The 23947-nt window shown below is 38.6% G+C and overlaps 1 protein-coding gene across 8 annotated transcripts in view; it reads right to left on the bottom strand.

Moving 5' to 3' along the window:
- The window catches only part of LOC133639945 (centlein-like), a 771455-nt gene that overhangs the window by 92407 nt on the left and 655101 nt on the right, over nt 1-23947 (bottom strand). For 7 of the 8 annotated variants that reach the window (XM_062033668.1, XM_062033669.1, XM_062033667.1 and 4 more), the window contains 2 exons: nt 19103-19204; nt 9664-9783 (listed from right to left, as the gene is read on the bottom strand). In XM_062033668.1, coding sequence (XP_061889652.1) covers nt 9664-9783; nt 19103-19204 — 222 coding nt within the window. The remainder of the gene's footprint in view (nt 1-9663; nt 9784-19102; nt 19205-23947) is intronic. The other variant, XM_062033666.1, reaches the window with a different exon arrangement.

Below are 23947 nucleotides of genomic sequence, written 5' to 3'. Positions count from 1 at the left end.
AAACACTTTTTTGTGGTCTATATCAGTGTTTTTCAACCTTTTTTGAGCCAAGGCACATTTTTTTCATTAAAAAAACTACAAAGGCACACCACCAGCAGAAAAGGTTAAAAAATTTAACTCCACCAGGTTGTCGTGCCTTATTTTGAGTTTTTTGTTGTTTTCCTGTGTGTAGTGCTTTACTTCCTGTCTTGCGCTGTTATTTTGGTGGCCCTTCTGTTTTGTTGGTGTTTTCCAGTAGCAGCTTCACGCCTTCCTTTTAGTGCTACTGCCTGATCTGCTTTGTATTGGCAAACAAGGCTTTTTCAGTTGTGCGGATGCTATCCTTCTTTGTGGAGACATTGTTGATTGTCATGTCATGTACGGATGTACTTTGTGGACCACGCTGTAAGTCTTTGCTGTTGTCCAGCATTCTGTTTTTGTTTACTTTGCAGCCAGTTCAGTTTTACTTTCATTTTGCATAGCCATCGCTATGTTTCAGTGCATTTTCCTTTCCCTTTTGTTCATTTTTGGTTGAAGCATTGCATACCTTTTTACCTGCACACCAACTCCTGCTTTGCGCTCCATATTGGGATCACGACAAACCATCCTCGACGCGTTCCGACTTCTACAAAGCAATTAACTACCTGCAGCCACCTACTGATATGGAGTACTACATGGTTACCCTGTCAAGCTTTATACGCCACAGACACTAGACAACGGCACATTATTTGCAGATTATAATTATTGATTTGCAAAATATATTTTTTCGACCAATTAGGCGAAGTTGCATAATTTACCACAGCACACCAGACAATATCTCACTGTAGTGCCGGGGCACAGTGGTAGAAAAAAACTGGTCTAGATAACATGTAATGGTGGTTATTTGGTCAAATGTTGCATAGATTATGTTTTTTTCTTCTTCTTTTTCCCCATAAAGAAATACAATCATGTGTGCTTACGGACTGTATCCCTGCAGACTGTATTGATCTATAACAGGGGTCACCAACCTTTTTGAAACCAAGAGCTACTTTTTGGGTAGTGATTAATGCGAAGGGCTACCAGTTTGATAAACACTTAAATAAATTGCCAGAAATAGCCAATTTGCTCAATTTACCTTTAACTCTATGTTATTATTAATAATTAATGATATTTACACTTAACTGAACGGTTTAAAAGAGGAGAAAACACGAAAAAAATGAAAATTTAATTTTGAAACATAGTTTATCTTCAATTTCGGCTCTTTAAAATTCAAAATTCAACCGAAAAAAAGAAGAGAAAAACTAGCTAATTCAAATCTTTTTGAAAAAATTAAAAAAAATAATTTATGCAACATCATTAGTAATTTTTCCTGATTAAGATTAATTTTAGAATTTTGATGACGTGTTTTAAATAGGTTAAAATCCAATCTGCACTTTGTTAGAATATATAACAAATTGGACCAAGCTATATTTCTAACAAAGACAAATCATTATTTCTTCTAGATTTTAAAGAAACAACATTTTTAAAAGAAATTCAAAAGAATTTGAAATAAGATTTAAATTTGATTCTACAGATTTTCTAGATTTGCCAGAATAATTTTTTTGAATTTTAATCATAATAAGTTTGAAGAAATATTTCACAAATATTCTTCGTCGAAAAAACAGAAGCTAAAATGAAGAATTAAATTAAAATGTATTTATTATTCTTTACAATGAAAAAAATAAATGTACTTGAACATTGATTTAAATTGTCAGGAAAGAAGAGGAAGGAATTCAAAAGGTAAAAAGGTATATGTGTTTAAAAATCCTAAAATCATTTTAAGGTTGTATTTTTTCTCTAAAATTGTCTTCCTGAAAGTTATAAGAAGCAAAGTAAAAAAAATTATGAATTTATTTAAACAAGTGAAGATCAAGTCTTTAAAAAATTTTCTTGGATTTTCAAATTCTATTTGAGTTTTGTCACTCTTAGAATTAAAAATGTCGGGCAAAGCGAGACCAGCTTGCTAGTAAATAAATACAATTTAAAAAATAGAGGCAGCTCACTGGTAAGTGCTGCTATTTGAGCTATTTTTAGAACAGGCCAGCGGGCTACTCATCTGGTCCTTACGGGCTACCTGGTGCCCGCGGGCACCACGTTGGTGACCCCTGATCTATATTGATATATAATGTATGTACTGTGTTTTTTATGTTGATTTAATAAAAAAAATAAAAATATATTAAAAATTGTTTTGAATTTCTTGTGCGGCCCGGTGGTTGGGGACCACTGCCTTATATGGATAATCTGCTGATGTCCCCAATGGGAAAAATGTCACCGAATGGGGGGAAAACGACTCGTTTCCTGAAAGTATGAAGAAGGGCAGGACTGTTTTATAAATATCGCAGCAATTTTTCCAGGGATTGATTTACAATTTTCGAGACTTATGCAGATCCTAAATACACAACAGCAGATACTGATAGGTAAGAAAGGTTGGTTTTGCATAATAGGGCCCTTTTAAAGGGAAACGGCACTTTTTTTTGGGGGGGGGGGGGGGGGGGGGATTTTGCCTATCGTTCACAATCATTATGAGAAACAAAACCACAGATGTATTCTTTTTTTGCATTCTAAAGATAAAAGAAACGCTAGTAAAATGCGGCTAATGGGAGTCCCCTGTGTTACATTCAAAGCCCTCTAAAACATCTTTAAAAACAGCCATCAACATCAGACCTGGGCAAATTAAGGCCCGGGGGCCACATGCGGCCCGTTAAGCTTTTTAATCTGGCCCGCAGGACATTCCCAAATAATTTTTTTTAGATCTTTAAGATGGAAACTAGCTGCCATTATGATGTGCAGTGATGTTTTCTAATGACCGCAAGTCTTGAACTATACTAAGTATTCAATGCTTGGAATCTGCGCTTATGGATGATATACCAGTTACTATGGTAATCTAATTAGTTACTATGGTCATCTAATTAGTTACTATGGTAATCTACGTCACAGCAGCTCAGACGAGGCACCAAGCAGTGTGGGCGGGAAGCGTTTCCACAGACGCGGAAGGAGATTTTCACAACAAAGTTCTAAAGCTTAGTGATATATCAGATATATCAGATTGTAGGTGGGTTTATTTTGTACCCTTCGCGTTCATATTTCCCTGTTTGTTGCATTTTTGTTGCGTTTCACTTGATTGTAAAATATGTCGATCGAAAGGGGGTGTGACGTTCATATTTTGTCAATATTCAGTGTTTTATCGTTCATAGAAAATTTTAAAATTCCATTACGTTTTTTAAGGCGGTCTGTCATAACGTTTTTAGCATTCAATCAGACATTACTGTGAGGTTTTGTATTAGTGTTCCTAAAAATAGATATACTGGCCCCCAGACACATTTTTTTCTCTAAATGTGGCCCCTGAGTCAAAATAATTGCCCAGGCCTGATCAACATTGTATATACCGTATTTTCTGGACTATCAAGCGCACAGGGATATAGGCCACACCCACTAAATTTTAGAATACTTTTTTTCCCATATATTAGCCGCACCGGACTGTAAGTCGCAGATATGTACGTTGTGACATTGGTTATTTACACAGAAGCATCTTGTAAATGTTTATTTACATACCTTAATTGCTTCTAAACGGTGTCTATAACATGGCAGTAAAGAGGCTAAAAAATTTTAAAAAATTAAAAAAATCATGATAATGGACCCACTAGTTGCGAAAGCTAACTCTCCAATCAGCTAAACAGACTCAGTAAGTCCACAGTGACATTTTGGTGAATTTACTGAGGAATTAGTGAAATTAAACAATACAAAAATAATGCAATTGTAAGTTAATGATACTAACAGACACTCATAGTAAGTGTGTTAGCATAGTATCTAATGCCAACGACAATAGCTTCATTACATTACCATAGCAGGTAAACATATGCATAAAAACACTCCTGCAAACATCACACATGGGACAGTTTAGTCAGTAAAAAATGTTTTAGTTATACTGTAAAACTTACAAAGGTTGCTCGTAGTGATGAATAAAGAATCCATACGAGTAGAACGCCATGGATGGCTCGAAGACCGAATGGCAACTGTACTTCCGGTAGGTTAAAAATGTTTTAAAAAAGTCTAAACAAAAGGGCAATGCAGCACGGCTCTACCTGCAGGGAGCGAACTCGTCCATAAGAAGGTGACGTTTTACCTCAAATCCTCAGTGCCATGCCATGTTTTGTTTTTGTTGTGTTATCGTCAATAGTGTTGCGCGGACGTGTGATTTCCTATATTTTTTTGTACAGCACTTTGTGTTTGCCACTTGCCGATGTATGAAAAGTCCCGTATAAATATCATGATAATGGACCCACTAGTTGCGAAAGCTAACTCTCCAATCAGCTAAACAGACTCAGTAAGTCCACAGTGACATTTTGGTGAATTTACTGAGGAATTAGTGAAATTAAACAATACAAAAAGAATGCAATTGTAAGTTAATGATACTAACAGACACTCATAGTAAGTGTGTTAGCATAGTATCTAATGCCAACGACAATAGCTTCATTACATTACCATAGCAGGTAAACATATGCATAAAAACACTCCTGCAAACATCACACATGGGACAGTTTAGTCAGTAAAAAATGTTTTAGTTATACTGTAAAACTTACAAAGGTTGCTCGTAGTGATGAATAAAGAATCCATACGAGTAGAACGCCATGGATGGCTCGAAGACCGAATGGCAACTGTACTTCCGGTAGGTTAAAAATGTTTTAAAAAAGTCTAAACAAAAGGGCAATGCAGCACGGCTCTACCTGCAGGGAGCGAACTCGTCCATAAGAAGGTGACGTTTTACCTCAAATCCTCAGTGCCATGCCATGTTTTGTTTTTGTTGTGTTATCGTCAATAGTGTTGCGCGGACGTGTGATTTCCTATATTTTTTTGTACAGCACTTTGTGTTTGCCACTTGCCGATGTATGAAAAGTCCCGTATAAATAAAGTTTGATTTAATTTGATTTAAAGAGTTGATCCTTTAGTGATTCTCAACTCACTCTTCATTTTACAAACTTTTTGTTTTACAAACCGCAGACCGAATAAAAATATGAATTCGTATACTAACCTTGTCTTTGTGAATGATTGTTCCATCCACCAATTCAAGATTGTTTATTGTCATATGCACAGTTAAACAGAAAGTTTGCCGTACAATGAAAAATTGTGTGTCTCATACCTCTTTTTTTTTTTTTTTTGGCTGTTATTTTATTACTGTCTATTCTATTATTCACTGTTTTATCGTCTTATGTGCCCTGTGCAGCACTTTGGTTAACGGAAGTTGTTTTACTGTGCTATATAAATAAATCTTGACTTGACGTGACATCAATTTTGTGCGGGCTGATCGATATCCGGTGATCATTAAGTCAACAGAGCGGTGCTGCAATTAGCCACTGTGCAACTTTTTGTCCTTTTTAAGCTTTTCTATTGACAAACCGTGTTTAAGAACCATTTAGATTCGTAAATCGAGGTTCGACTCTATCTAAATTTGTAGTCTGTTTTGGCACAATTTTACTTTCTGTATGTTTTTTTTTTAATGCAGGCAATGAACAAGTTACTACAATTGGTTTGAATTAATGGCCAAGGGAACATGTGTTTAAACCAGTGGTTCTTAACCTTGTTGGAGGTACCGAACCCCACCAGTTTCATATGCGCCTTCACCGAACCCTTCTTTAGTGAAAAACTAAAAAAAAAAAAAATTCATATTCAAGACAAAGTTATGTTTTTTTACTGGTGCACAAAATGAACTGTGCATGAACATCACCTTGTTCAAAGAACAACACAAACACAGTGCATGAACTCACAACAAATTACACACCTGCAAATCACATGGAAAATTAGAGGGAAAATTGTTTGGGGGTATCCATAATACGCCGATAGGGAAAAGTTTTTATTTACACGATGAGTTGGGTGTGTCTTGACTTCAGCGCCGGAGGCTCCGCCGAACCCCTGAGGCCGACTCACCGAACCCCTAGGGTTCGATCAAACCCAGGTTAAGAACCACTGGTTTAAACCCTCCAGAAAGTATTCACAGCGCCACACTTTTTCCACAATTTTGTTACAGCCTAATTCTAAAACTGAATACAGTCATTTTTGTCCTAATTTTTTTTTTACACACAACGTGAAAAGGTGGAATATATATATATAATAATAATAATAATAATTTTGCAGTGGCGTTCAACGCGTCGCCGTCACCTGACTCTCCTTCGCTGGATGCGGGGACACAAGGCTTGGCGACCCACCCCAACTCCGCCCTCCAGCCTCCCGTGACTTTAAACCTTGATTTTTTAAATTTATTAAAACTCACAAGACAGATTTTTGTTGTTGGGACGTGAGAATCTGTCCCTAAAGGGGGGGTACTGTGACAATCTGTCACATCACGTCTTATGTTCCTCTAGTTTGTGTTTATTTCCTGTGTAGCGCTCCTATTTCTGGTTCCTTTTTCTGCATGCCTCCCAGAGCTCTCTTTCCCCTCACCTGACTCTGATTGGCAGCCTGGCCACACCTGGTAGTGGTTGTCAATCAGCTGGCTTCTATAAATGCCTGCCACGCCCTTTCGCTAGGATCGTTTCTGTTACTGACTGTTAGCTGCATGCTGTGTGCATGACTGCTCATCCTGTGTTGAATATAATTTAATACTTATAGTCTTACCTGCACGTCATCCTCCTGTCTCCTGCATCTTGGGGTCACGACTACCCCAGCCATGCGAGTATGTGACAGACAGCTGTCTTTTGATACACAAAGGAAATGCTGTATCTCTGACAGAGTAACCACCGGGTTTTTGGTCACCTCCCTGACCAGACTAAGATGAATGCAGCAATGTTTACATTTTGATTGATACGGAGACATTCTGGATGAAAACCAAGGCTTGCCATACAACCTGAAGGAGCTTGAGAGGTGCTGCAAAGAGGAAAAGGCGAAAATACCCAAAGATAGGTGTGCCAAACTTGTGGCATCGTATTCAAAAACACTTGAGGCTGTAATTGCTGCCAAAGGTGCATCAACAAAGTATTGAGCAAAGGTTCTGAATACTTATGTACATGAATAACGTACAGTACAGGCCAAAAGTTTGGACACACCTTCTCATTCAAAGCATTATCTTTATTTTCATGACTATTTACATTGTAGATTGTCGCTGAAGGCATCACAACTATGAATGAACACATGTGGAGTTATGTACCGTATTTTTCGGACTATAAGTCACAGTTTTTTTCATAGTTTGGCCGGGGGTGCGACTTATGTGTGAAATGATTAACACATTAGCGTAAAATATCAAATAATATTATTGATGTCATTCACGTAAGAGACTAGACGTATAAGATTTCATGGGATTTAGCGATTAGGAGTGACAGATTGTTTGGTAAACGTATAGCATGTTCTATATGTTATAGTTATTTGAATGACTCTTACCATAATATGTTACGTTAACATACCAGTTGGTTATTTATGCCTCATATAACGTACACTTATTCAGCCTGTTGTTCACTATTCTTCATTTATTTTAAATTGCCTTTCAAATGTCTATTCTTGGTGTTGGCTTTTATCAAATAAATTTCCCCCAAAAATGAGACTTATACTCCAGTGCGACTTATATACAGTATGTTTTTTTCCTTCTTTATTATGCATTTTCGGCCGGTGCGACTTATACTCCGAAAAATACGGTACTTAACAAAAAAAGGTGAAATAACTGAAAACATGTTTTATATTCTACTTTCTTCAAAATAGCCACCCTTTGCTGTAATTACTGCTTTGCACACTCTTGGCATTCTCTCGAAGAGCTTCAAGAGGTAGTCACCTGAAATGGTTTTCACTTCACAGGTGCGCTTGAAGCTCCTTGGGAGAATGCCAAGAATGTGCAAAGCAGTAATCAGTGCAAAGGGTGGCTATTTTGAAGAAACTAGAATATAAAACATGTTTTCAATTATTTTGCCTTTTTTTGTTAAGTACATAACTCCACATGTGTTCATTCATAGGTTTGATGCCTTCAGTGAAAACCTACAATGTAAATAGTCATGAAAATAAAGAAAACACATTGAATGAGGAGAAGGTGTGTCCAAACTTTTGGCCTGTACTGTACGTGAATAGATTTGCTAAAATAAAAACAAACAATTCCACACTGTCATTGTGGGGTCTGTAGAATGTTAAGGATAAATATGAATGTATTCCAGTTTACAATAGAGCTGTAACATATCAAAATGTGGCAAAAGTGAAGCGCTGTGAAAACTTTTGAATGCACTGTAGATACTTGCTGATCTTAAGTCTCATAATAAATACCGTATTTTTCGGAGTATAAATGGCTCCGGAGTATAAGTCGCACTGGCCGAAAATGCATAATAAAGAAGGAAAAAAACATATAAGTCGCACTTGAGTATAAGTCGCATTTTTTGGTGGAAATTTATTTGATATAAAACCCAACACCAAAAATAGACATTTGAAAGGCAATTTAAAATAAATAAAGACAGTGTTTCCCATAAACTAACAAGATACCTGTGGCGGTGGGGGCGTGGCTATGGGCGTGGTCACCATGACACCATCGAGTAATTTGCATAATGTACTACAATGATATGATTTTCTCTAAAAAGGCTAAAAAAATGTATACTCACTAATAATAACAGTTTTGTTTTAAACGTCCATCCATCCATCCATCCATCCATTTTACAATTACAACACTTTATGTACATATTTATATACAGATTTGAACAATAAGTTATTCACTGAAATATATTTATTAATTGTGGTTCTTACAAAAAATATATCTTATAAAATATAAACGCTAAAATGTCTCTTAAAGCTCTGCCCCTTTAATTAGTGCATACTAAATAATTTAACTTTAGCCTACTACTACAAGCATATTATTTACCAGCAACATAAAGTGAAACAGAGGCAGAGGTGTCCTGCCACAGTCAGTAACAAATAAACAGAAAACAGTAGTGGTCAAATACAAATAAGGCAACAAGAAAAGTATCCTACACTTCTCTTTTGTAAAGTAAATCTGAACAGCCTATATGGGCATCTACATCTACTATATGATTTGCCTGAGAAGCTGGACAGGACAAAAAATAAATAAATAAAAAATTTGAAAAAAATAAAAATAAAATAATCTATTTGTGGCGGACGTAATTCTTTCGTGGCGGGCCGCCACAAATAAATGAATGTGTGGGAAACACTGAAAGAATAGTGAACAACAGGTTGAATAAGTGTACGTTCTTTGAGGCATAGATAACCAACTGAGAAGGTGCCTGGTATGTTAACGTAACATATTATGGTAGAGTCATTCAAATAACTATAACATATAGAACATGCTATACGTTTACCAAACAATCTGTCACTCCTAATCGCTAAATCCCATGAAATCTTATATGTCTAGTCTCTTACGTGAATGAGATAAATAATATTATTTGATATTTTACGCTAATGTGTTAATCATTTCACACATAAGTCGTTCCTGAGTATAAGTCGCACCCCCGGCCAAACTATGAAAAAAACTGCAACTTATAGTCCGAAAAATACGGTAGAATGCAGAACTCTGGTGGGATTTCCATAAGTCTTGTAAGCTATGATTGTAAGTTTATGTGCAACTTGTGAGGTGCTGCAAACTTTAGTTGGTTTACAAATTGAGCAACCTCTCGGGTGTTTAAATGTTGCGGTTCCCCCGTACACAAAGTAGGCAACGAGGAAATGTAGTGTTTTCATACATTATCTTCTTACCTTCAATTGGAGCAACTCCTCAAGGTCTTCCATCCTTTGTTGTGCACCTCGTCTTCTCCCGCGATCAAACTCGGCACTGCTGGCCGGGGACAGAGACCGGGATCGCTGCACAGGTGCACCCTGGGAAAGGTACGCCAGGAGAAGCAGTGAAGATTATCACACGGGCACGTACTCGTGCAACAATTAACATCTGTACATGCTGAGTGAACGCCAAAAGAAAGTGCATGGATGAACGAATGAATGAAGCATCCCGCTCCCTCTTCACCTTGACAAAAAAACAAACTACGCATTGTCGACTTTGGTACACACAGATGCTGGCGTAAACAAACAGGTTGCCAGAGGAATAGAAGCAAGCTGGGCTAGTGGGCTGCATAAAGCTGAAGGGAGGAAGTTGAGCTTGTGTGCGCGTGAGCAAAAGGTTTCTCTCTGCGACTGGCTAATGAGTATGTTCATTTCCATTTACATTGTTTCTTTGACAATAATGATGTCCCATTAGGGAGACTAAAGGGGCTATAGATTCCAGAATGTGCTGGGCTTCATTACAAAAGGTGGGCAGGGAGGTCGCTCTAATTGCTCTACGAGGGGCCTCCAGGTTACACTTGATAGGACAACCGATTAGCGGGGAGGGGAGGGGTTGCAGTTTGCTCGCCAGCTCCTTCTCTATAAAACAAGAATAAACAAGTGGTGTTGCCATGCTGCAGAAAAAGGGAACAATATGCCGGCGGAATATGAATATGGGAGGATAGGAGGCGCTCTGTGGTGCCCAGGAGGCCTGACCAGATGGCGGCTAAAAAATGCAGGGCGCCTTAATGCACCGCAGTCCTTGAGCTGAAGTGGGAGTGAAGTGCAAAGAGGAAGAGTCTTAAATGAGACGGCGGATCATTAATTTGAGCTCCGATGGCCGTTAAAAGCTGCAAAACCACATACGGGTCACTCTTTGGTTAGGATTTTCAAACAAACTCCGGAGACGTGTATGTGTGGGAATGTGTGTGTGTGTGTGCGTGCGCGACGGCTACAGCTGACTCCAGTGACCTGGTGCGCCTACATGAGTGCCAACCATGTGTGCTTTAACTCAGCCTTAATGACTGCATGCAACTAATTAGCAGATTAATCTGCATACCCCTGATGAGGCACGTCAATTGGCCCGGCCTGTTCAAGTACATGGGGAAGGGGGAGTGAAGCAGAATGGCCAAAAGGGGAATCCCAAATAAGAACCAGAAAAGGCCTATGCAAACGCTAGGTGAAGAAGTCCTTTGCAAAATGCAAAATGTTTTTGAGGGTCTAAATGAGGCAAAAGAAAAAAGGGTAAGTACCAATTTGGACATGTTACCCAATCAGTCAATTAACTGATGTGTGCAGTTGTCGATTACGTGCACTACCTGGCTGCAACCAGCAGAGGCGCTGTTGATTCAGTCCGAGACGTCAGTTATTGGAAGTTGAGCTATAACGAATTGATCAATGATTGTTCCCGGTATGCGTATCGTCATGCAATATGACAATTTTTCCCGACAATGTGGGTAAAGTTCCCAAATCATTTAAGCACTGGGGTACTGTACCTTGTTCTACAAAACCCAAAACCAGTGAAGTTGGCACGTTGTGTAAGTCGTAAATAAATAGATTTGCAAATCCTTTTCAACTTATATTCAATTGGATAGACTGCAAAGACAAGATGTTTAATGTTCACACTGAGAAACTTTATTTTTTTTTTGCAAATAATCATGAACTTAGAATTCAATGGCAGCAACACATTGAAAAATGGCCTTTCCTTTTAACAACACTCAGTAAACGTTTGGGAAATAAGAAGACCAATTTTTTAAGCTTTTCAAGTGGAATTATTTCCCATTCTTGCTTGTTGTTCAACAGTCCGGGGTCTTCGTTATGGTATTTTAGGCTTCATATTGCTCCACTAACCACATTAAACCCAGATTCCGAACTAACAAAGGTCTTAACTCATTCTCTTTCTATGCCACATCAATGTGGAATGCGCTCCCAACAGGTATAAAAGAAAGGGCATCTCTATCCTCCTTCAAAACCGCAATAAAAGTTCACCTCCAGGCAGCTACAACCCTAAACTAACACCCTCCCCGGATTGCTAATAATCATATGTAAACAATCAAATGCAGATACTTTTTCTTATGCCTTCTGATCTCTCTCTCTCTCTCTCTCTCTCTCTCTCTCTCTCTCTCTCTCTCTCTCTCTCTCTCTCTCTCTCTCTCTCTCTCTCTCTCTCTCTCTCTCTCTCTCTCTCTATGTCCACTACTTGCTGTCCATATCCCCCCCCCTCCACACCCCTGATTGTAAATAATGTAAATAATTAAATGTGATTATCTTGTGTGATGACTGTATTATGATGATAGTATATATGATAGTATATATCTGTATCATGAATCAATTTAAGTGGACCCCGACTTAAACAAGTTGAAAAACTTATCCGGGTGTTACCATTTAGTGGTCAATTGTACGGAATATGTACTTCACTGTGCAACCTACTAATAAAAGTCTCAATCAATCAATCAAAAAACCACCCATTTTCAATGGGAGACAGGTATGGACTACAGGCAGGCCAGTCTACTACCGGCACTCTTTTACTACGAAGCCATGCTGTTGTAACACGTAGCTTGGCATTGTCTTGCTGAAATAAGCAGGGGCGCCCATTAAAAAGACGTTGCTTGGATGGCAACATATGTTGCTCCAAAACCTGTATGTACCTTTCAGCATTAATGGTGCCTTCACAGATGTGTAAGTTACCCATGTCTTGGGCATTAATACACCCCCATACCATCACACATGCTGGCTATAACAGTCCGGATGGATCTCCTCTAGGTTAAAAAGGATTTGCAAATCATTGTATTCTGTTTGTATTTACGATTTACACAATGTGCCAACTTCACTGGGTTTGGATTTTGTATAATCAACTTGAGTTTTCTGCTGTTTATAGGGACCTACAGCAAAAACGGAAATCAAATATTCTTTACACAACAGGAAAGCTCTGCTGTTTTCAAGGACCTACTGCAAAAATGCCACTGAAAGATCCTCTATATGACAGGAGAGGTCTGCTGTTTTTAAAGACCTATTGCTGCAAAATGCTGGTCAAAGATACTCTATAGCAGGGGTCACCAACCTTTTTGAAAGCAAGAGCTACTTCTTGGGTAGTGATTAATGCGAAGGGCTACCAGTTTGATACACACTTCAATAAATTGCCAGAAATAGCCAATTTGCTGAATTTACCTTTATTATTAATAATTAATTATATTTTCACTTAATTGAACGGTTTAAAAGAGGAGAAAACACGAAAAAAATTACAATTCAATTTTGAAACATAGTTTATCTTCAATTTTGACTCTTTAAAATTCAAAATTCAACCGAAAAAAAGAAGAGAAAAACTAGCTAATTCGAATCTTTTTGAAAAAATTAAAAAAAAGAATTTATGGAACATCATTAGTAACTTTTCCTGATTAAGATTAATTTTAGAATTTTGATGAAATGTTTTAAATAGGTTAAAATCCAATCTACACTTTGTTAGAATATATAACAAATTGGACCAAGGTATATTTCTAAAAAAGACAAATCATTATTTCTTCTAGATTTTCCAGAACAAAAATTTTAAAAGAAATTCAAAAGACTTTGAAATAAGATTAAAATTTGATTCTACAGATTTTCTAGATTTGCCAGAATAATTTTTATTAATTTTAATCATAAGTTTGAAGAAATATTTCACAAATATTCTTTGTCGAAAAAACAGAAGCTAAAATGAAGAATTAAATTAAAATGTATTTATTATTCTTTACAATAATAAAAAAAATAAAATTACTTGAACATTGTCAGAATTGTCAGGAAAGAAGAGGAAGGAATTTGAAAAGGTAAAAAGGTATATGTGTTTAAAAATCCTAAAATCATTTTTAAGGTTGTATTTTTTTTCTAAAATTGTCTTTCTGAAAGTTATAAGAAGCAAAGTAAAACAAATAATGAATTTATTTAAACAAGTGAAGACCAAGTCTTTAAAATATTTTCTTGGATTTTCAAATTCTATTTGAGTTTTGTCTCTCTTAGAATTAAAAATGTCGGGCAAAGCGAGACCAGCTTGCTAATAAATAAATACAATTTAAAAAATAGAGGCAGCTCACTGGTAAGTGCTATTTGAGCTATTTTTAGAACAGGCCAGCGGGCTACTCATCTTGTCCTTACGGGCTACCTGGTGCCCGCGGGCACCGCGTTGGTGACCCCTGCTCTATAGTATAGAGAAGTGTTCTGTTGTTTTCAATGACTTACTACAAAAATGGTAGTAAAATACCAATAATAAGACAAAAAACGGTCTGCTGTTTTACTGTAAAATCGTCAATTGAAGACCATAGAAGTGACAAAAACAATCTGCTGTTTTTAAAGTCTGACTGGAAAAAATGTCGGTCAAGATCTTCTATATTACAGTGATCTGCTGTTTTTCAGGAGCTACTGCTGCAAAATGCTAGTCAAAATTATTCTGTATGACTGAAGTGTTTTGCCAATCAAAGATCATTTGTATGACAAAAGTGGTCTGCTGTTTTAGAGACCTACTGCAAAAACGTCAATCGAAGATCATCTACATCAGTGGTCCCCAACCTTGTTTGCACCACGGACCGGTTTAATAAAGGCATTCGTTTCATGGACCGGATTTCCACTTGTGCAAGAATAAGTGCGTGAAAAATACAACTCACTATAACGCTGAATTAGTGGGAGCCCTAGGCTTGTTTCTTTGCAATGAGATGCAGGTGGAAATCAGCCTTTGGCTACAATCTGTGACATTTATATTTTTCTATGTTCATTAATGTGCATTGTATCATGTCACAAAGTTATAACAAATGGCAACTTCCAAAGAGGAGTTTTATTGTACATCTATAAACAAGGTTATTGGTGTGTCTAGTGCAGGGGTCTGCAAGCTGCGGCTCTTTAGCGCTGCCCTACTGGCTCCCTGGAGCCTTTTCAAAAATAAATAAAAATAGAAAAAGATGCGGGGAAAATATAGTTTTGTTTTAACAGGGTTTCTGAAGGAGGACAACATGACACAATCCTCCCTAATTGTTAGAAATCCCACTGTTTATATTAAACATGATTCTCTGAGAGTATTTGGCGAGCGCCGTTTTGTCCTCATTTTGGCGGTCCTTGAACTCACCGTAGTTTGTATAACTTTCTTCAACATGCCAGAGAAATACATATTTTATGCCACTCCTTCGTTGTCTCATTTTTGTCCACCAAACGTTTTATACTGTGCGTGAATGCACAAAGGTGAGCTTTTTAGGCTGGTTTTATGTACATATTGCATCATTATGCCTCACTTGTAGGTATATTTGAGCTCATTTAATTTCCTATGTCCTCTGTGTATTTAATTTTTATGTGCATTTCTCATGACGTATTATCTGTATGTAATATTGGCTGCATTTCTGATAGTTGTTTGTGTGCCATGTTGTTCCAGATCACAGCAAACGTTACCCAGCTTGCATAGATTCTAATAAATTCATTAGAAGAAGACAGCCCGCCATTTCCTTTAACTTGGACACACACATGTATACCTTTGGCCATTCTAAGACAGTCATTTAGAGGAGTTATCTAACCCTCTGAGAAGGTTTACTAATGTCTTCCAATGTTGTAAAAATAAAAGTAGGCTAATTTAGCTAATATAGACACTTAAATCATGTGTGGTCTTCATTATAACACTTGTATAAGACTTTTAAAGTCATTTTGATAGTAGGCTAATATAACTAATACGGACACGTCCATCATGTGTTGACTTCATTATATCACTTATAAATGATAAATGATAAATGGGTTATACTTGTATAGCGCTTTTCTACCTTCAAGGTACTCAAAGCGCTTTGACAGTATTTCCACATTCACCCATTCACACACACATTCACACACTGATGGCGGGAGCTGCCATGCAAGGCGCTAACCAGCAGCCATCAGGAGCAAGGGTGAAGTGTCTTGCCCAAGGACACAACGGACGTGACTAGGATGGTAGAAGGTGGGGATTGAACCCCAGTAACCAGCAACCCTCCGATTGCTGGCACGGCCACTCTACCAACTTCGCCACGCCGTCCCCGTAATTGTACTCCAGAAGAGGTCGATGAAAAGCTGTAATTGATGCTCTATGGCATTTGTTTCATTAAATTGTTTGAAATGAGGAGATCAGCATTGCATGCTTTTATTTAAATACCCTCTGTAGCGTAGTTGCTGTGAATTTTTAGTGCACCTGTAGAGGAATGTGCACAAGAGATGCTCTTGTTTACCCTTTACAGTTTGTACTTTGTACTAATCATACGTTACTTCAGGAAGCAAAATCAAAGATGCAAAAACTGGCCTACAAGGCAGATTTTGGTCACAGAAAAAGACAACAGGTATTTGCGTTGGTGTCAAGCTAGTCAATTAAAAAAAATAATCTCACTATTAGTGAAAAAGAGGTCGGACGTTCTCTTGAAAGCAAAAGTAGTTGCTCCTTTTGCTCGAGTTCTTATTTCCTCTGTAATGCTGCCTTTTCTACCTCAAGCTCTTCTCTCTGTCTACTTAATTTTTGGGCTTCCTCCTGCTGTGCTCTTCTGAGAGATTCAATTTGCTCTTTCTCTAGAGCAGCCTCTCTAGCGTTGATGGCCCTCAGCTTCTCGACAAGCTCCCTCTGATGCTCCAGAGCCTGCGCCTCCTCCCTCTGTGCACTCCTTAGAGCTTCTATCAACTCCAGCTCCCTCTTAAAAGCACACCTCTCTCCTGCAGTTGCCTGTGAAACCTGGAGCACATCTGAAACTGTTACATCCTTTATGTCTGAGGATGTGTTAGATGTTGGCTGATTCAGCACCTTTCCTGTCCGCAAATTTACATGCGGGTGTCTCTTTGACAAGTGTCTGTGCAGGTTGCTGGTGCTGCCCTCCCCAGACCACTTTATCTTCTTATTGCAGATCAAACATTGGCAAGCATCTAAACTTTCCAAACGCTCAAAGTGTCTCCAGATCATACTTCGACGTTGTGATTTTGTCTTTGAAGGGAGTGGATTTTGGGCGACTTCATCCGTTTTGTCTCCTTGTGCAGCTTCAAGGATGCCGTTTAATGCAGAATCAATGTCAGTGTCGTTTACAGCGATGATGTTGGAGTCTGTCTCCATTTCCATATCCACTGAAACTGCTACGTCATTGATGAGCTTTGATGGAAATGTCTTCCTACGATGCTTTGGAATTATGTCTGAGGATGTATTGGATGTTGGCTGATTCATCACCTCGCCTGTTCGTAAATTCACATGCATTATAGAAGGCTTTTAATTTTTTGCGGCTATAAACCGATTTCTTTTTTTGGACCAAAATGGCTCTTTCAACATTTTGGGTTGCCGACCCCTGGTCTAGTGGGACAGGCGAAAGTTAAGTCGAAGAATATGTTGTCGTTTATAAATTATTTAATGTTTCTCTGCGGCCCGGTAGCAAATGCGTCAACCGGTCCTCGGTGGTTGGGGACCACTGATCCACATGACAGAAGTGTTCTGCTGTTGTAAAAAATGACCTCAAAAATGCAGGTCAAAGGTCCTCAATTCTACAGGAGTGGTTTAATAAACCTAGGATAAATTTACTAATGTTTTTTGTTCCATTCGATAGAGTTGGTTAGCGTTAATTAACTTGAAGTTTCTCACACAGCTCAATGCACTCTATAAAACATCTATGGTAATTGTAGTGTTTTAAGCCAAATTTGCTATGAAATGTATTACAGTATACAGCTTTAGGGAACTGACAAGCACAAGTGTAAAATTTGAGCAAGATTGCTTGGAGAAATCATGGCTTCCACCAAGCAAAACATCTCAGCAGGGGCTTAACTAATTGCCTATAAGTCATTAATCATTTGTCTAATGATTATAAAACTTTAAGGATGTGTGTATTATACGTATGCTAGCTTGTCTTCCGGAGCATTGTGAACATAACCCACATGGTTACTAATACAGAAGAATCACTTAATGAAATATTCAAACACAGTGTTACTGTTCAAACTGTGTATAATGATACAGTGGCCAAAAATAATACATATAATTTTTGAGTAAAACCTCTGCCTTGTTTTAATTGAATATTTAGGCCTACTACGCAACTGTATTTTAATGTTGGTCATTATGGTGGTACTTGGAGAGCCAAGTAAGTGGTACACTGCAAAAACTGAAATCTAAGTAAGATGAAATATCTCAAATAAGGGTGATATTTGCTTATTTTCTGTCTGATAAGATAATTCTTCTCACTAAGCAGATTTTATGTTAGAGTGTTTTACTTGTTTTAAGTGTTTTGGTCCTAAATGATGTCAGTAAGATATTACAGCTTGTTGCTGAGATTTGATGAGCTACATTGAGTAAAACATGCTTGAAACTAGAATATCAACTGTTGTGTCATCAACACTCACAAGTATAAAACTACTTTTTTAAAGTAATAATTTCTTACTTCAAGCATGAAAAAAAAAATCATGATGCCGAGCGCATATCATTATGTCAAGATAATGGCACTAGCATTTACTTCATTTAAGAATATTTTTCAACATATTGAGCAAAAAGGTCTCTTTTTTTTTCTACCAAGAAAAGTGTACTTGTTATTAGTGAGAATATACTTATTTTAAGGTCTTTTTGGGGTCATTGAGGTTAGCTAATTTTAATTGTTTTGGAAAGTCTTGACAAGGCGAATTTTCTTGTTTTATTGGCAGATAATTTTGCTTAGTTCAAATAAAATACCCCTAATTTTTGTATTTTTTTTCTTCTTGTTTTTGAACACTGACTTTTTGCAGTGTACTCAATGAAAAAAGTTTGAGAACCACTGTGCTAACGCGTGTACTTTTAATGCTATTACGATGTTTAAAGTATACATTGACATTTGCTCGCACTTATTTTGAATGTGATCTATAATGTTTCCTTAGGCAAACAAACAACAGGAAAGCACGATGGACAACATCAATACCATCTTAGTATTTGGTGCCAACTAATTGCATTACATGTATAAACAATCGGAACAGCGAGGGGGACCCCTCCCTTTCCCGCTGAAGCTTTAATGAGGACAGTGGTATAAATCACACCGAGTGCCTGGGCGAGTCGGGCCATCTAGAAACATCTCCTGCCAAACTTAAGAGAGCGAACAGTGAGAAGATCAAAAGCTCAGTGTTCATAACGTACTGCTGGAGCGTTAAATCAGTCGGTGCCTGGGCCCAAGGCATGCGTGAAAGCAGCAGCACACGCCGGGCCCGCTCACAGAAGGAGGGGGGTGTCCGGGACAAAAGGTTGGCCGGGAAGGAAGGGTCTACTAATAAATCACATGACTGTCAACGGACCATTGCCTTCATATCGCGTCTCCTGTGCCTTTGATCTGACGCACCAGCGCTAATTTGGGGGACAGGTGGACGCGAAAGCGGCTCGCACACGTGTCGTCCTAAGTGGCTAAAAGCACAATTCGTGTGGACGCTGACCCACCTGCTGCCTTCTGGCAGGAGAGGTGCGCTGCAGGGCCTTGTCCTCTGGCAACTCACAATCACGCCTCCGGGATGCGGCGAGGGCCTGCTCAGGTACCGCTGCCTGTGTCGAGACAGTCAGTCAGCATGTGGACGGAAGTTTCTTTGAGTTCATTTATGTCCAATACGGTAACAATTAAACAGCAATAGCAAGAACTTACACGACTAAATGATTTCTACTACAAACTACAAAAAAAACATAGCATGAATCAAACGCATCAGTCAGCAAACAACACTGGAGGGAAACAAGGGTATCTGTCCTGTATTCACAAGGAAGGAGGCACATTTTACCCTAGATGAAAGGACAGACGTGGGGACAGTGGGCTGTTATTCTTTTAGTACTGAAAATGGTAAACATTTGGTTAAACATGCACCACTTGACAAATGGCCAAAGGTATAGATGTGCAGTGTTTCCCCCAGAAAATTAGTTAGTTAAGCTGGTGTCTCTCCGGCAGACAGACCGGGCAAGGAAGTGGGTGAGTGTAAGGATCGGTGTAACTCGGCCTGTCGCCATCACGTCTCCACCTTGTCGATGCCACCACAGCCTGGGGGGCAATAGACTACAGACTGCGGTGAAGAAGCCTACAATTTTTGGTTGTGTTTTCTGCTCCATTTGCTGAATGGCGGTATACGATATATATCTCAATAGTTTTTCCGTAAAGTAAAAACAAAACAGTCCTAGTTACCAGAGATACTAAGTATGTCATTGTTATGCCACATGCTGACATATGTTCAACTCATCATGCTTAATTTATTACAGCATTTGGGAATCCTGTAGTTGATTTTTATTATGTAAATGTTATATTTTTATCAACATGTGATAGCAGGGACCCTGCCATTCAAAACTAGGCTGCTACATTACTAATGATTAATGTAACTGTAGCTGAAAAAATAGTACAATAGCAATAGGAGAGACTATTCATCCCTGAACACCATGGAGTTCATGTAGGCTTTATGACGCAGTTACATTATTATATCAACTATCAGAGACAGAAAATCTTCATTTAACATAATGTCCTTTTTTGCTGCTTCATCACAGCTCAATCAACACAGAAAAAGGTAAAGTGAAATAACTTAATTGTTAACTGTAGGTCAATAATGATTGTCTTTCTCTCAGACAGACAGGGCTTTGCTGTCCGTAACACACACACGCCGCAAAATGAGCTAACGTTACGCTAAAAGCTAATTAGCCTTCACCTCAAGGACTGCGAGCGAGCTGAGCTGCCCGCTTATGTTTCTAGAAGGTCAACGGGCTCATAGTGATGTTACTAGTAGTTGACTGGGAAGTAATTATTATAATTTGGGGAGAGTCCGCTGCCTTATGCTCACCTGCTAAACACCTTTCTGCTCACCACACCGTCTCTCCTCTCTGCCTGCCTCTGTCGTGAGCACTGACTACATGCGCACTGAATACGCACTGCTGATTGGCTGTTACAAACGCTCTGAATACGCACTGCTGATGGTTCTGTGGGTGGGACAATGCTGGGTGCTGCGGAGATGTACTGACAGAGGCAGAACTAAGCGGAGCAGCTTGTTAAGACTTTAGTTTAGGCGGTGGCTCTTTGTTGTTAAGGCGGCCGCCTTAACAACAAAGCGCTGCGGGAAACCCTGGATGTGTATGTCCAAGTTAAAGGAAACAGCAGGCTGTCTTCTTCTAATGGATTAATTACAATCTTTGCAAGCTGGGTAACGTTTGTGTGCCGTTATAAACCACCGCAAACAACTATCAGAAATGCAGACAATATTGCATACGTCAAGAGACAAGCAAATGTAAAATAAATACACAGAGGACATAAGTGAAGGGATTTAAAATGAGCTCAAAGAACCTACAAACGAGGCATAATGATGCAATATGGACATACAGCTAGCCTAAATAGCGTGTTAGCATCAATTAGCTTGCAGTATGCAGTGACCAAATAAGCCTGATTAGCACTCCGACAAGTCAACAACATCAACAAAGCTCACCTTCGTGCATTCACGCACAGCATAAAAAGTTTGGTGAACAAAATGAGACAAGGGAGTGGCATAAAACACAACATTCTGTGGCAGCGTCGGAGAAAGTTGGGCATGTAAACAAAGTGAGTTCAAGGACCGCGGAAATCAGTAGGACAAAACGGCGCTCGACAAATACTCTCATCAGTGAAGCATGTTTAATATAAACAGTGGGATTTCTAACATTTAGGAAGGTTTGGGTCATGTTTGTCCTCCTACAGAAACTGTATTAAAACAAAAAATATATTTTTCCCTAATCTTTTTCCATTATCATACTTTTTTTTTTAAAGCTCCAGGGAGCTACTAGGGCGGCATGGCGCTCGAGAGCCGCGGATTGCCGACACCCAGTCTAGACCTTGCAAGAACGGTGCCTGGTGAATCGGAAGCCAACTTCAGGTGTTGCCTGTGATATCATTATAGATAACTTTACACCCCTACTGTTTACTATCCAAACAGCAACTTTTTTCAGCACCTCGGCATCACATTTACTGCTGCAGCTACTGTGCGCCCGGCTGTCAGCCGGTGCTGCGTGCTGTGATTGAAGAGCAACATTACCATCTCAGAGCAGACCTCGGGCTTTCTGGAACCTTCACGGGCAAACCTGAGTGATAATGTGCTCATCCTGTGGGCAGTCGTTCAACTACTGGATGCTCTCACATCAAGCACCATCGGGCAAGACGGGGATTGTTCTGCCATGAAAAGTTCTGGTAGTTTAAAGTAGCGCTACTTAACTAGATTGTTCTGGAAATCCCATTTTACGAAAGCTGAAATCCCTTATTTTGCATGTAATGTCAATGTAAGGCTTTGCCAAACTACAAATGTTTACCTCAACAAATGACTAATGTATTTATACATGAAGTATTTAAAAATGTGTTTACGAAAGTCAACGGTCCTCTAAATTGCTATTTTGGTATTGCGACATCCAATGGACACATTTAGAACAGCAGTTTCTTTCATTAAAAAATTGCAGCTAATTTTAATTTTTTTTATACTAATTTCGCGGGCCGAATTAAACCTGCCATACGTTTGACACTCCTTGTCTTTACAGTTAATGAAGTTTTTTATGATGTCAGATAGTTTGACATGGAAACAGATCATTTGCATTATTTTTTATGAGAACAGGCTGTGTTGGAACTGTAGGGTTCAACTGTACATTCCTGTTGGCCCCGCTGTGGACTGGACTCCCGCTGATGTGTTGGATCCACTGTGGACTGGACTTTCACAATGTTATGTCAGACCCACTCGACATCCGTTGCTTTCGGTCTCCCCTAGAGGGGGGGGGTTACCCACATATGCGGTCCTCTCCAAGGTTTCTCATAGTCATTCACCGACGTCCCACTGGGGTGAGTTTTTCCTTGCCCGTATGTGGGCTCTGTACCGAGGATGTCGTTGTGGCTTGTACAGCCCTTTGAGACACTTGTGATTTAGGGCTATATAAATAAACATTGATTGATTGATTGATTTACTTTTTTTTTTTTTTTGGTCCTGTCCAGCTTCTCAGGCAAATCATCTGGTTGATGTAGATGCCCATATCAGCTGTACTAATGTACTTTACAAACGAGAAGTGTGGGATACTTCTCTTGTTGCCTTATTTGTATTTGGCTTTATTAAATGTATTTAAATGATCATTTGGTGCAGCCGGGCCGGAGCAGGAGGGGATAGACAGAGAAGAAAAGGAAGACAGAGGGGGGAATTGTGGGGACAAGACAGAGAGACACAAACAACAACAGCAAACACAACAACAAAAACAACATTAGCAAATAGGATACCGTGTTTTTCGGACTATAAGTCGCAGTTTTTTTCATAGTTTGGCCGGGGGTGCGACTTATACTCAGGAGCGACTTATGTGTGAAGTTATTAACACATTAGCGTAAAATATCCAATAATATTATTGATGTCATTGACGTAAGAGACTAGACATATAAGATTTCATGGGATTTAGCGATTAGGAGTGACAGATTGTTTGGTAAACGTATAGCATGTTCTATATGTTAAAGTTATTTGAATGACTCTTACCATAATATGTTACGTTAACATACCAGGCACGTTCTCAGTTGGTTATTTATGCCTCATATTCAGCCTGTTGTTCACTATTCTTTATTTATTTTAAATTGCCTTTCAAATGTCTATTCTTGGTGTTGGCTTTTATCAAATACATTTCCCCCAAAAATGCGACTTTTACTCCAGTGCGACTTATATATGTTTTTTTCCTTCTTTATTATGCATTTTCGGCCGGTGCGACTTATACTCCGGAGCGACTTATACTCCGAAAAATGCGGTATGTACAAATATGATGGTAAATGTGATAGCACAGAAGCAGTTAGTGAAATAAATAATAATACAGAAATGACAATGAACATTATTACACTACAAATGGAGCAATACAAATACCAATAGAAATAGCACTATTGATCATGAATAATAACAATAATTTACCTCTATTATGAACTATACAATTGTTCAAATGCAACAATACATATATGTAATGATAACTAAAGATACAAAATAAAGCAGATAAATGGAGGGGAAGAAAGAGAAGCCATCTATATAAACATTGTAGATTGTCAACTGTACAATTACAGTGCAACAAAGATTTAGGTCCTTCCTTTGACCTTCATTAATAATTGCCAGCATCAAATGAAGATGCATCATAAAACCAAGTCACACTTTGTAACATCTGTGACATTTCTCTTTTTAATCAAAAGCACAATCTTGTTGTTGTTGTTTTTTTTTGTTTGCTTGCTTGTTTTGACTCCAGCAGCTCCCTTCAGCAGTTTACCATCTGCTCCGGAGTTAGCACTCTTTTGGCCTCCCA

The sequence above is a fragment of the Entelurus aequoreus genome, linkage group LG22 (assembly GCF_033978785.1).
Source record: "Entelurus aequoreus isolate RoL-2023_Sb linkage group LG22, RoL_Eaeq_v1.1, whole genome shotgun sequence".
Lineage (NCBI taxonomy): Eukaryota > Metazoa > Chordata > Actinopteri > Syngnathiformes > Syngnathidae > Entelurus > Entelurus aequoreus.
The sequence above is the reverse complement of the archived record's forward strand: the minus strand, read 5'-3'. Positions and strand labels throughout refer to the sequence as shown.